General features: G+C 37.3%; 1 protein-coding gene across 1 annotated transcript; it reads right to left on the bottom strand.

Annotated features, from left to right (window-relative positions):
• Positions 1-5895: 5895 nt before the first annotated feature.
• Positions 5896-14462, bottom strand: LOC146646712 (eukaryotic translation initiation factor 5A-1-like). The gene is made up of 5 exons (XM_085391501.1): positions 14322-14462; positions 13127-13307; positions 12892-12996; positions 9360-9491; positions 5896-8971 (listed from the first exon to the last, which is right to left on the bottom strand). The coding sequence occupies exons 2-5, from the start codon at positions 13286-13288 to the stop codon at positions 8909-8911; spliced, it is 462 nt and encodes a 153-aa protein (XP_085247627.1). The 5' UTR covers positions 13289-13307; positions 14322-14462; the 3' UTR covers positions 5896-8908.
• Between the last annotated feature and the right edge of the window lie 311 nt (positions 14463-14773).

Genomic DNA, 14773 nt, shown 5'->3' with positions numbered 1-14773 from the left:
ATCCCTGGATACAAAGTACTGCAAGGTAAAGATGCAAACTTATGTAAAAACAATCTTGAAAATGAATTATCTGGTAATAAAGTAAATGGTGTCAAAATGAAAATAAATATACTTAAAATAAATTCAACCTAATGTACAGAAAGGCAGTGTTTTTATTCTTCGGCTATGAAAAGCTACTCTCATCTGGTTTGAATAATGACGCACCCAACCCACATACTCTTCTTTGCTGCAGGAGTCAACCTCCAGATGTTGGACGAAACCTTTCAACATTCCTACTACTAGTCTGCTAACTGCCCTTACAAATATACACACATACTTTGTAGGTTGCACACACACAAGGAAGTTCAAAGCTGTGCCAGAGGGGAGCAGGTGGCCAGAAACAACACACTGCATCTAAACAGTTCTAAAGCCTGCAGTCTGAATATTCAAAGTCTAATCGTCCATAGAAAGGAATTGCAGAAAACAGAAATTCTATTGTTATTTTGAAGTAACCCCATGTAATTGTAAAATTGTTGCACATAAATCCATATATGCTTTTATTTTGTTATTGTTGTTATTGATGGATACAGGGTCAGGTTTGCAGAAGCAATTATTGGTACGAACTTGTCCATCATTCATGACTAGCGCAAAGACAATCAGGAAACAAGAAGAGAAAATCATTGCAGACCACCACACACACACACCAAAACACCAAAGGAAATCTGTTTTTCCTCTCACAGCTACCCTAACAGCAAACTTTCCTGTCACTTTCAAATGCATGTCAATGCCAAATATCTGTTCATGCAGGCAAGCATGTATATATACTAAAACTACTGACTATATGTACTGTACATTAGGTTAGTTATTTTGTACATAATAAATATTTATTTCAGTGCTCACAGACATCTTCGCACTGCTTGTATAAATTCTCAAAACTTAAAAAGTTAAAAGCATTAAAAGCATTTATTTAGCAATTTAACATAGTATGTGTATATCTGTTTCCATATGGATACTGTGTCTCTCCTAATAAATGTAGAAACATTGTAAACACACTGAGAGACACCAGACCTGAATATACTTTGCCAAAAGTTGAAGGCCAGAGGCTCTTTTTTGTTAGCATTTACTATACTTATGCATTTCCTAATGTTAAGATGTGCCAATGTAATGAAAGTAATGCTATTTAGTGTAATTTCATTTTCTATCTTGAAATTGTTGGATGCATGTTTGTTTTTACACTTGTGAATATGTGCGAGTTTTGTCAGGTGAGAGTTGTGTTATAGTTGAGAAACAGCTTGTGAGCTGCCTACTAAGTCCTGGAAGTTCAATCACAGTTTGAGCATAAGAAGAACAATAAAATAGTTTGTGTTTAGTCATTTATTTGTTTTGGTGGTTTGTGAACAGCATGTGCTTGTAGTCCATTGATGAGAAGAAACACAAAGATTCAATCTTTCATTCCATAAAAACAAGACTACTGTGAATATTTTGCCTGTGAAGTCACTGACTAATTCTTCCATGGAAGTTGTTCTTTTTCAAAAACAGATGGGTCTTCTCAGCAGTATGAGTGTACAGAAGGGTGTCAGCTAAAATAGAAGGTACATGCTGTGAGCTTGATTCTCAGATGAACACATCTGTTAGCATAACTATTCCTGAAGAAAAAACACTCCCTTGCCCTTCTGGTATTAATCGCAGCTCCTTACAAATGTGGAAAGGCTCACTGCAGAGCTCAAAATCACAGATTTTCCCCCACAAACATCTGACACCAAATAGCACATAAGAGATGAAGTCTCGAATTGAAAGCTGACGCCTCTGCCTCCTACGTGTGTGTGTGTGTGTGGTGTGTGTGTGTATGCACATTTTTACAAATTAAATAGTTAAAAAAAAAATTAAAAAAATAAATAAATAATAATAATAATAATAATAATAATAATAATAATAATAATAAAATATATAAAATATACAGAGTTGAATATGTGCAAAACAAGTGGCATTTATATACAGTGTGGAGTGCATAATGTTGAAGTTCCAGTAGTGAAGCTGAGGTGTCTATGACGTGTTCAGCAGTCTGATGGCCTGATGGAAAAAGCTGTCTCTCAGTCTGCTGGTACGGGACCGGATGCTGCAGAACCTCCTTCCTGATGGAAGCAGTCTGAACAGTTTATGGCTGGGGTGACTGGAGTCCTTGATGATCCTCCCCGCTTTCCTCAGGCACCGCTTCCTGTAGATGTCTTGGAGGGAGGGAAGCTCACCTCCAATTATCCGTTCAGAGCACCGCACTACTCGCTGGAGAGCTTTGCGGTTGTAGGCGGTGCTGTTGCCATACCAGGTGGTGATGCATCCAGTGAGGATGCTCTCAATGGCACAGTGATAGAAGGTCCTGAGGATGCGGGGGCTCATGCTGAATCTTTTCAGTCTCCTGAGAAAGAAGAGGCGCTGCTGCGCCTTCTTCACTGTTTGCAATCCATCCAAGACTTGCTGAGAAATATGGGAGGCCAACGGATGTACATTACCATCTCCGCAGTCACTGCTTTTCCTAACAAAAGAAAATACTCTATTAATTTAAGAAGAGATGGTCACTTCATTATATTGCAGTACTTTTAACTGTATTTTTGCAAAGATGGCTGCACACACAAACTCAGACACCACAGCTGTACAGAAACCTTACCTGGTGTTTCTCACGTTTTAGGACTGAGGAACTAAAAGGAGAACAAATACCTTCTTATGGACTTCAGATCCTTAGATAAAGCGTTCCTTCACTCAGTTCTTTCCTTACTTCATAATCTGGAGCCTGCAGTAAAACTTTCCTTATTTTCAAAAACACTTCACCACTACCACATGCTAAAAACATAAAAAGTAATATATAACACACTTTAAAACAAGTCACATTATCTGTAAATGAATAAATACAAAATATAAAGTTATTAATACTAATTAATTATGCTAAACCTTTACTGTTTTTACATGTTTAAGTTGGAGAAGTCATATTTATCTGCAGTAGTTTAAAAAACTTCAGGTGTTATTTCTTTTCCAGATACGAAGATGAGATGGTGTTTGGGAAGTGATTTTCAACTTATTAATGTTGCGTAGCACTTTTTCACCTCCTAGATTATTTATTGATACATTTTAATAAAGAGATTTTTGCTCTTTGATCTTTTCATGCCTGCCTGCCTCCGTGCCATGTTTAATATTCCTGTAAGGACTTCCAGCAGTGTTTATGTGATCTTCTATGAATAAAAGAACCAGTGCAACGTAACTTCAACTTGACTTTTCAGCTTTAATGGATGAAACACACTTTAAAATCTAAGGTAAGCATCTCACCTGACACTACCATGTGTCTCTGTGATTTTGATTTATTCATTTATTCATTGGTTAGATGCAAATCTGTGTCGGCTCAACTGAAATGGTCTGTTGCATAGACTAGGTAGTTTTTTGAACTTGAAAGCCTGTTTCAGCATAGTGATGGCCTTGTATGATAAGATTAGTGGTAACTGGGTAGTTTTTAATCTAACATGAACATTTACACCCACTAGTGCTCCTTTAGACTTTGTTTTGTACCAGGGTGATGCAGCTCTGATTCACTTTTATAAACATTTTTGTGTTTTTACAGTGTGATATCGCTCTTACCCTATGTGTGGCACTAAAAGCTGAAGATAGCTCTATATTTTTACTCAGCTTTTTCGCACACAGGCACAGTTAATCCCATGCAGTTTCAATAAAAGCACATGCTTTGATCTCTTCTCTCCCCATCTCATGCTGTTTTGAGAAATGGGTCCCAAAGTTACATAAACGTACTTTCTGTGTTTGACCATACCCCACTGCTGATGTATGTACCCTATGTGTGTGTGAGTACTGTTTACCCTGACTTACAAGGCAAGCCCTCTATCCCAGAACTCTATCAAATCTCTAATAATTTGAAACTGGTTCATCTCCACTCAAAGTCAACCAGGAATCCAGCTGCTTCACTGTCTGGATAAACAGGTTCGGAGCACTGTGGAATGGCTCATAAAACCTTTGCCAATCCCCTCTACAATCCCTGCTTTGCTCCCCACATGAGTTTTGAAAGAGTTTGGCATTTCCCTGTAAAGAATTCTTGAAGATCACAGAAGACTTCTCTGTGTCGATTTTTGTTTTTGTATAAAACAGTATAAAATCTGTACAGTGATACGGATGTAGTTTCTACAAAATCTATTTACCAAGGCTACTGCATTTTTCAAGAATAGGGCTGAGACACGTTGGGGTGACTTCGATTGAATAGGTTCAGTTTGGCTATTCACACTGTTCATCCTGAATTAAAGAACTTAGACATCAGAGAATACGTAAAACACAGAGTGAATTCTTCATCTGTGGGGGAAAAGGTATAATTTCTGGATAACTTGAATAAACTTGAAAAAAAAAAGTACTTTCCCTTGTTGTCCCTGTGCTATCATGCACACAGTTCAAAAGCAATACGAACATCTCTGATGTTGGACTGCCATCTGCTGAGCAGTTTAGGTAAAAACCTTTAACCCCATTGTTTCTGTCTGACTTTTTAAATGTTCGTTGATCTTTTACAATGAAAAACAAACATTACTGGAACTAGCCGTTGAATATGAAGATTTTAACTGCCGTGAATTTAAATTTACTTACAACTAAACACTTTAGATTCATAACTCTGAGCTTTCAAATTTACATGTAACGTTACATGATGAAAGGATTACAGCGCCATCTCATACATCCCCATCAACACACTGCTGTCTTGAAAATTAGCCTCTGTACACCACCACACTGGATTTTAAAGGAAACAATCAAGATAGGATTAAAGTGCAGACATGAAACCACTTCAGCTGCATTCAGTAATCTTTTAGGCTCTTTGGTGTTTACTGGCCAGTGCATTTCTTCTTTGTAAGAATGCACATATCTTAGATATGACTGTTCCTGAAGTTTAGGGGTTTTTTCTGTCTTTGTGACAAGTTTATTTTAGTTTTTCCTTCATGTGCGCCAACATATCTTTGGACCCTATACTGAGAGTTCCAGTGAACTCCTACCAAATAAATGTTCAGCATTTAGAATCAACTCCATATCCTTCATCTGCTTAATTCATCAAGCGAACAGGTTTCATCTGGCTATGAAACATGTCAATGACATTTTATTCTGAATTTCAGTCACATCTGGAATAGTGAAATTGTGACATTGCCCAAATGAACACTGCTCCCACCTCCAATTCAAAAACATATAAGATATTAGAGATTGCAATACATGTTCAAACTTAGCCACACCTCTGAGATGTCAATCATGAATATTTAAATAGCCAAAATAATACTGTACATTAAGGATATAACTTATGGTTATAGTAATGAGGTTTTATAGCCAGTAACATCTTAATGAGCTGTTATTTCAGAAACAAAACAGTAGCCAGACATTAGCAAGTACATGCATCTCATTTCCAGTTTTAAGATGCTACAATGTACCTTTGGTCCATATACAAATGAAGATACACCAGAAGAGTCAAAATTATATAGTAAAGTGCATACTTTTGATGGAGAAAAAGATAGATTCCCCCAGAATAATACATGATGAAGAAAGATTATTCGCAATAGAAGACATGCTAATTAAAGTCATTTATTATCCTCACTGATGACACAGTCTTATCAGTGCTCATTTACAAGCACAGCACAGGGCCATCTCATATACAGCGTAAACATTTCCTTGAACAGAATCGGATTAATACTGCTACCTAAGTCTCTGTGAGAGACACATCCAAGACTGCTAAACAGAGGATAAATGGCATGATGTGAAATACCAATTTGTGTAGCTCATCAGCTGTAGGATGTTTGGAGTCCATTATCCTGGGTTCAACTTTAGAAACAAATGTAACAGAGGGGCTTAAGGAATGCACATCTTCTGTTTGGGCCATGATGGTAGTGTAGCCATCTCTTCATAGGTGCAATGACAATTTAACCCACCAAAAAAATGAAAAGAAAAAAGAAGCAGCACAATACTACGGTGTATTCTAGTTTAACATTTATAGTTTTATTTCTGCAAAAGAATGTTTACTGTGGTTTGTAATGGACAGGTTACATTTTCACCACATTTTTTCAGTTTATTGCTTTTAAAGTAGAGTAAAAATCAGGTTAAGGTTCTGCAGGCTTTAGCTGTGAGCAGATTTGTGTGCTTGAGAAGGCAAGCAGGGGCTTCAAGCTGTCGAGCATGGGCCCTTGTTTGTCAAAGTCTGCCTAATAACTTCATTACACAGGCTCCTCCTGCTTTTTGAGCTTTCATCTGCTAGTTCTTCCACCTCCATGAAGAAGTTACTTCTCACTTTGAAATGTAGCATTAGTCTATTTAGTAAGGTCTTAAGGCAGTAGCCTTTGCTTTTTGCATTCCAGGGTACTGCTGTTACGGTGTTTCAGATCACACACACACACACCAAAAAAAAAAAAAAAAAGGGGGGGGGGGGGGGGGGGGTAGTTGGAAGCCACTGTTATAATGCCAAAGCTCCACGAGGAGAGACAAATCCCTTTGGGGTTGTGTCAGGAAGGAAATCTGGCATAAAACTCTGCCAAAGCATCACACAATATGGTTTTGGCTCCTGAAATTATGTTCCCATACAAGTAAAATTAATTTGCAATTGCATTTTGTAAAGCCTTTGAAAACATCTTTTCATTTTCAGACCATCAATCAAAATCAGTTGTAAAGCAAAACATCTCTTTTTTGTAAACAAAACCAAGTAGTATTTGCACCTACAACCAACCACTGAATAACAACAAATCTTAATAGGTAACTAAGTGGAAAGACCCTGTTTTCACTGACTAACTCCTGGATATAATTTTCCCACTTGCCAGCCTGCCTCCTTATGCCAACTTTGAACATCTTGCAAAACTGCACAGTGTCTTGTTGGAGAAATTTTAAGTTGTCCATTCCAGTTTAGCTGTAAGGGAACAAAGGTTTTTAGAAGACCAGGTTGCACACTGAATAGGTACAGTATGAATACAATTATTACAAAACACACAATTTGCTGACAGATGTAATGGAATATTAAGCTTAGATTCAAGTCCAAGCAACAAAAACACAAAACAATAATAAAATAATAACATTACAGAGCAGCTGTTGTTGTGCAAAGGAAAAAGAATATCTTCCAATGTTTATTACAACCTGTGTTCACATAAATGTAAGAAGTCTGGTTGTTGTAGATTTTTAGCAATGACCTAACGTCATAACCATCATGTAAACATTTTCTCTACATGGTGTAAGGGACTGGGGGACTTCGGCTACAGAAAGCTACAGTTTTAAATGCATTTGCTTAACTGAGGTTTGAACAGGGTTTGTACAACAACAAAGATTCATGACTAAAAATGAATAGCTAGTGTTAGAATGTATACACACATGGACACTTGTAACCAAAAACCAAAAGGCAGACTAAAACCTCTAACCAGTCTGATTAATTCATCTACACAAGCTAAACAGGAGGGTTTTTGTACACTCTTGAAACAGTATCCAAATGCTCAGCTCAAAAAACAAAACAAGAAAAAAGAAAAAACTGACTGCAATGCTTTAAATTTAGTTAGCAATGCTAATACTCTCAAAACACTACATTCAGTTTTTATTTTCCATTAGGAGGTAGGGGAGAAAACCAACAATACCAGCATATAAATGCAGGTTCTCCAGCAACATTGATGCAGTGCATGTAAACACATTCTGATTTCCTGCCATTACCTGATGTCTCCAAGGAACAGTTTGTGAATGGAGAAGTAATTAACCTAAGCAATATGTAATAAAACTCCTTGTGAGGCATTTTAGACTAGAAAATAGACCTGCTTACTCAACTACTCTGTAACTACCATTTTCCCACTTTTCTAATTTCTGCTCGTCATGAATGTCACAACAAGAATTGGATAACTCAAAGTATAACTTCCACAGATTTTGCTACATCATACAATATTTTGACAATTTCTGCCAAAAAAAGAAAAAAAAAAAAGAAAAATGATATCAGTAGCATTCTGAGAATGCGAAATGTACTTGTCAATAGAGACAAAACTGTTGGAATTAAAATAAAGAGTTTAAGACTAAATAGCACATGTTTTTAAGTGTTTTGTTCTTTTAAAATCAGTTTCTATACATCTGACAGCTTGTAAAGGCCTCAAGTGAAAGGAAAGTTTTATAGCATAGAGGAGAATATGGCCCCACCCAATCACCCCATTATGGCCTGTTCAGCTTCATAACAGCTGAGACTGCAAAAAAAAAAAAAATTTAAAAAAAAAAAAAAAAAAAAAAAAAAGGCCCATCTTGAGTCCTGGCTATGAGCTATAGAAATCCTGCCATGAGTAAGTAAAATTCTCATTTACATAAATTCATAGCTGCTAAGGCATGAGTATACTAGTCATGAATGTGCATGCAGATGACTGTGCGTCACTTGTAAAGGCAGGCAGATATAGTCAAGCTACTAATAACGTTAATGCTTTAGGGTCTCTTAACTGTGCAATGATTATAGCTGGAGCAAATATCAGCCAGCTGAATTTGAATTATTTTACGGGAAACATTAAAGAGAATAAATCAGGTACAGCATCTAACCCTGTAAACATAAGCCATGTTTACAGGCATCTGAAAATGTTTAACTTTTTTAAAAATAAAACGTAATTTAAAAGCAAATACACGTAACGAGTACTCAAACAGGAATGTTATGGAGTGCTGAAATATTTGTAGGAAATACTGGAATAATATCAGCACCCACTGCAAAGTTATGCTGTGATGGCAAGGGGAAGATGACTGTTTAGAGAGAATGCCAGTCATGTCTGAGCTTTAGATAGAGAAGAAGCTGACCACGTCCAGTTTCTGGATTTTAGCTGACAGCAGCAAATCTGGTGGCGGTGTGGGGCAAAGGCCAGTAGCTTTGGTGAGGCTCCAAAACCATAATGGAGGATAGGATTGTGAGGTCTCCAGCGTTGTCCTTGACTTATTAGGAAGTCATGGTCTTCGTGCCCACTACATGCTCTTCATCTATAGCTTTTAACACAGAGACCTGAAAATGGAAAGGAATTAAGATCTGGGTCCAGTATTCTCACATCACCTTGATTTTTATGTATATATTTTATGCAAATATGTTTGATCCAGTATGGCATGATGACTTCTCAAATTGATAGGCCAGGACATTTCTACCACTAAAACATGTTAAAGTACACTAGTACACTTTAAAATAGCACATAAGAATACAAGTGTTCTAGACTAACGTAAGGAATTTTTCTTAATTATTACATTATTAAAATGGACACTAAGTAAATATAGTGAAGACAGCAGAGTTCATTTATGACTAAATGAAATGCAATATATCAGAAAATATCCAAATAAATTTGCTTCTAAAATTTATTTGGATTTTAGAACTTTTTTTTTTTCAGGACACAGGAACTCACCATAAACTGGTCCCCGTTAGTGAACCTCCTCTCAATCTCTTTTCCCAGGTCATTGTCTGGCAATTTAAGGTCCTCTCTGGTTTCTCCGTTGTCATCCATCAGAGCCAAGAAACCATCAGCCACATCAATTACCTAAATTTGCCATTGTAAACAGAATGGAAGAGGTTAATAGTTTAGGAAATCATAAGAGTGATTCAAGTACTTTTTCCTATTGCAATTGCTGTAAACATTAATTTTAATGCTTTCTTCATAACACTGTGGTGATTCACACCAACAGAAAGCATTTACTGTGAAGCAGCAATACACAGAACATTGTGGTTTAGATCAATAACAAAGCCCTAAAAACAAGAAAACGTTTATAAAAATAAAATTAAAAGGAGGCAGTATATATTGTAACTTGACTTTAGGTTAAGACTGGCAATATGACCTCAAATCAAAAATCACAAATTAATTGAACATTTTACCCTCATTCTAATTCATGAATGATTATTTTATATGTAAATATGTTGAACTACTAAAGCTGGGAGATTTCTTTACACTATTATAACTGTGCCTCTAAGTGTTGTAGCTGTATATTGCAGTGGTTTCACCTAAAATATTAAAAGAATGTCTTTTGTCACTATACACATGAGATTCTCCTACCCAGTGCAGACATGTGGGAAAAGAAGAAGGGGGGGGGGGGCACTATATACATATGAACAGTCCTAATTCAAAAAAATATCCATTATACAAATATACAAATTAGGGCTGTGCAATATGTCCCAAAATCTCATATCCCGATATAAGACATTTCTCATCCCGATAGCGACATACCACAAAATAGTGCATTTTCTGTAAATTCTGCGAATCTCGGGGAATTCTATTTGTGTGAAGTGTTTTCAGTTGGCCGTCGTGTACCTGGAGTCGAGTGTTTTGACTGATCCATGAAACTGCTGCGGGGAAAAGCCTTTTCTCAAGTTTGAGTCTAAGGTTTATTTTGAGCACCTAATGACTCTTTTTTTTTTTGCTTCTCATCTGTAAACTCTCCACACTCTTACACATGAGTCTTGCGTAGCTAGTAGAAGTGGTTTGTCATGTTTGAGTCTGTGGTGGGGACTGGTTTGCGGCATAATTTGCATAGTACAGTTTTCTGGTTCGTGTCAGACTTTTCATAACCAAACTATATCCATGCTACAGAGGTAGCCCCTCGTTTAGGAATAAGATCCGTGATTTGTTTTGACTGGTTTTTCTGTTTGGACCTACCTGGTTCTCCCTCATCTCCACTGGCTATGTTGGTATTCTCTGTGGTGACCATCCAAACAAGGAAAAGATCTTGCCGTAAACATTGTACTTTGCAACATCACGAAACTAACGACAGCGTATAATATGAAACGATAGACATTTTAATTTCAACATCTGATATATTTCGTCATATCGCACAGCCCTAATACAAATATTGGGAAAAAATAACACTTCATTTCTAATTTTTATGCATTTACCGTGTGGGTTATATATTGCACAGTGGTATTCTGGGCTAGAGGAAAAACCCTATTATTTTATACATACTACAACCAGAAGGAACTAGTACCTGATGCCAATTACATGGAATTTACGAGATTATTAAGTTAGTGACACCAAATTAAGGTAGAGCTGGGCGATAGAACGATAACGATATGTATTGCGAAATAACTTTTTCTCGATAGAAAAATTAAACTATTGCGATAGGCCTCGCCGCTCTTGTCCTCTTTAAAAAAAAAAAAAAAAAAAAAAAAAAAAAAAAAAAAAAACAGCCAATCCAAATTAAGTAGCGCAGAACCGAACCAATCACAGCCTCAGCATCACGTCGCGTGACTTGTTACGTATAGCACAAGTGCCAAGCCGCACATGTGTATTTGTTTGGGAAGCAGCCAGCCGCTTTGCCGCCCGGGTAATGGAGGAAATGAGTGTGCCGACTAGAGAAAAATCAACCGAGAGCGTGACCGAAGGTTACTGAAGAGAACACAGATGATGGTTCCAATGCCGGAGAGATTGTCGAACGGAAGAGCCATAGAAGTTCCGTAGTGTGAAGGTATTTTGGCCATTTCAAGTCTGAGAAAAAAAAAACAGTAGCGCGCACTGTAAATTGTGCCGAAAGCAAGTCTGGAAATACAATAAACCGGTGCATGCTCAATCTCTGACTGGAAGCGCTAATTCGTCATTCGGCTTTTGTCAGACTAAAGTAACTGTTAAAACTGTTTGAAAAGCTAAGCTATACAACAAGGAGAGATTGAGAATTTCCTTTTAGTTCTCAGTTTATTTGATATTGACAAAAGTTAGTCAATTTTGTCTGTTCTTCTGTAAAACAAACTAAGATTTATTTTTAGAATTAATATTTTGTTTCTAAGTGGAATTGACAATTTAGTAGTCTGTTTTGTTTGTTCTATTTTGAAACTTAAACGCTTTAGCAGCTGCCTTTTGTGTAGTTTGCAAGATTTGCCTTTATTTATCTGAAAAAGTCTCATGTTCCTTAAGTACATCTACCCTGTTGAACTTATTATGGGAAATAAATATTTAAATCAAAACAAGCTGCTGATTATTTCACATTTTACTTGTGAGCAACGGCACATTTAAATCTTACAAATATAGTTATTTGGCTTATATCGTGATAGATATCGTTATCGCCTGAAATGAAAAAACATATCATGATATGAAAAAATCTTATATCGCCCAGCTCTAATTTAAGGTAACAGTAGTATAATTTTTACATCTGTGTATCATTTGATGTTGCTACAAGATCCAGATGATGCAATTCCCAAACAGTGCAAGATGGCTGATTACTCACTTTGAACTCAGTATAGATCAAGCCCCCGTCTTAGGTTTTGGGTCTCACATAACTATTGTTTAACATCCCCAGTATCTGCTGCATTTGCAGTTACAGCAATTATCATTTCTCATTCAAATTTAAACTTAGCAGTCTAGCAATGTGCTCTGTCATTCTTTGTTGTGCATGTGCCTATCAGGGACAGTGTCATGTACAGTCTTTAATTCTAAACCATTACCAAAAAAAAAAAGTGCACACTACGTGGAAAAGCACCTAGACAACCGCAGACACCAAAGAAGTTGTGAAGTGTATGGTCTGGGTGGCACATCTATACAAAGCCTGAAATCTGTCACGTGGGCCTCTATACATCCATAGGTAGAACGTAACATAATAAACCACCACCAGGAAAATGCAAATTATAAGACTCATTTGCTACATAGAAGATTTCATTATACGAAGAAAAAGATGCATTTTCTGAAAACTACGGCCTCTAAATAGCCCAACAGTTAGAGAAGACTGCTTATTGGTCAATCCAAAACCTGACCGACCAGTCTGATGCCTGTATATATTTTTTTAAAACATACTGAAGCAACACTTCAGCTCTGATAAATGAGACACACCCCTTCAGCAGTCAAACCATTCATTCCTTTCACGCTTTAAACAAATTTCCAAACAGTTACTACTCTTTAGTACTAAATTGTTTAACCTGCACAGCAAGCAATATTGCAAGATATGTCCAAAAGAAACATTCACCTGATAGTCTTTCCTTGTTATATTTGGAACATCCATGTTGTGGGTAGATGGGCAGATATCTTCATACTTTTTCTGTGTAAAGATGTCAAGTCCAGTAAGGTGAACCTGGGAACAATGAACTGATTAGAGCTTACCTTGTGCCAAAGAAGCATTCTGTATTACTTGTACAACTGAGACCCATCAGGCTAAAGTTCCTTAAGCGCTGAATTCTAAAGTATAGACAAAGTGGTTTTACCTTTGCATGTCCATGCTTGCCAGTCTTGGAGGTAGACATGTCAACTATCTTACAGGGACGTCCTTTCAGCATGACATAGCCATTCTTCCTCAGTGCAGAGCACTGCATTGGGTATGTTGTAGAGGCCCCAGCATCAGCAGTGGAGAAATCATCATCTGCCATAGTGGATCCACAGGTTGTACTGTATCACCAGGATACATTTTTTTAAATTAAAAAAAATATATACAATAAAAAAATAATGATAATAAGATGATGATTTAACAAAGAATTTGGTTAATATGATTTGTATAGTGTCAAAAACCAATGGCCCATTGCAAGTTTACAAGAGGAATTATATAAGTGACATTAAAAAGTGAGTAATCAGCACAGATTTCCAGATTATAAACATGACAACTTAGCTCAATCTATCACAATTCAATACTTGATCTAATGTCAGCCATCCCTTTCGAATTACTTTGAGTTTGTTTACTTTGCATTTGTTTTAAAATAATTATTGCATTATTCTAAAAGTTCAATAAAGCTATAATTTTAACATGCATTCCCCAAACTAGTGTAAACATTTCTAGGCGTTGCACCCATACACGGTATCCAAGCTGCCTGCTATCCACCCGAAAAGCTAACGGCTAACGTCATATGTGAATGTGCTAAATCTATTTGGACACCAAGCTGTTGGGTTCCCAAATGTTCCCATAAACACTACTAAGTGGAAAAAAAATAATACTCCAACACGGTAACTTGTCAGCCACCCTTTTCGTTCACTGGGTCAAAACAAAAGGTCGCGTTTTTCTCACACTGGCTAGGCTGCTAAGGTTAGACAAGCCCCATTAACGACCTAGCAGGTTACGTGGCAGCTGGGCCAGATGATCATCCGCCACTACAGCTTTAAAACAGTACGCTAACCGCACCTTCATCCTGTCCCTTTTCTGTCATAGTTAGCCACGTTAGCTCGCTAACCCAACCTACATCCACTGACACTGGATAACGATACTGCTGCTAATGTTAGCTTGACAACAGTGCTAAATAAAAACCTCAACGAGCGCCCACTAATTCCAAGTTACCGACAAACTGTCGAGATAACGAATGCATCACAGTGTTAGAGATGAGGTGAGTTTTCATTACACCGCAAACAAGCGCTGCACATAACGTCAGCGCTACTGTCAAAAATATTAAACTTGAGCCTGAACATTTAGCTTACCTTATATCTTAAAGAGAAAAGGGAGAGTCACTTCGCATGCGTGGAGCTTTTGTACCGCATGAGAAGCGGAGAGGGCAGGTACGGGCTCCGGTGGCATGTGTGACGTGTTAGTAGGAGGAGGGTGGGGGCGCTCATATAAACGTTGCAACGTTATGCGCTGGAGCGCAGTGGCTTCCTGGAGGTAACTTCCGCCCTGCCTTGCACACCTGTACAGACCTATCCAAAAAAGCCTTTTTTTTTTTAAAGTCCCCCTGCATCAACAGTAGGCTATATGAAAACTAGTGAAGTGTTTTAAAGCATTTATGAGCTCATTTAATTCGAATCTTCAAATCAAATCATGTAAAACAGGGACCCCTACATAATAAGTACACCCAGGTCCACATTTTTGGGCAAAGCACAGTTTTTGTAGTTTTGATTCTGTACACCATCAGAATGGTTTTTAAATCAAACAG

This window comes from Rhamphochromis longiceps, linkage group LG19 (assembly GCF_057381845.1).
Source record: "Rhamphochromis longiceps isolate RC_006_pf linkage group LG19, R_longiceps_female_GT1.1, whole genome shotgun sequence".
In the NCBI taxonomy this organism is placed as follows: domain Eukaryota; kingdom Metazoa; phylum Chordata; class Actinopteri; order Cichliformes; family Cichlidae; genus Rhamphochromis; species Rhamphochromis longiceps.
The sequence above is the reverse complement of the archived record's forward strand: the minus strand, read 5'-3'. Positions and strand labels throughout refer to the sequence as shown.

Coding starts and splice junctions, on each gene's coding strand:
- LOC146646712 (XM_085391501.1), bottom strand. CDS start 13,288: ATGGCAGATGATGATTTCTCCACTGCTGATGCTGGGGCCTCTACAACA. Junction 9,492..12,891: donor TAACAAGGAAAGACTATCAG/GTGAATGTTTCT, acceptor TGGCAAATTTAG/GTAATTGATGTGGCTGATGG. Junction 8,972..9,359: donor CTAACGGGGACCAGTTTATG/GTGAGTTCCTGT, acceptor TTCCATTTTCAG/GTCTCTGTGTTAAAAGCTAT.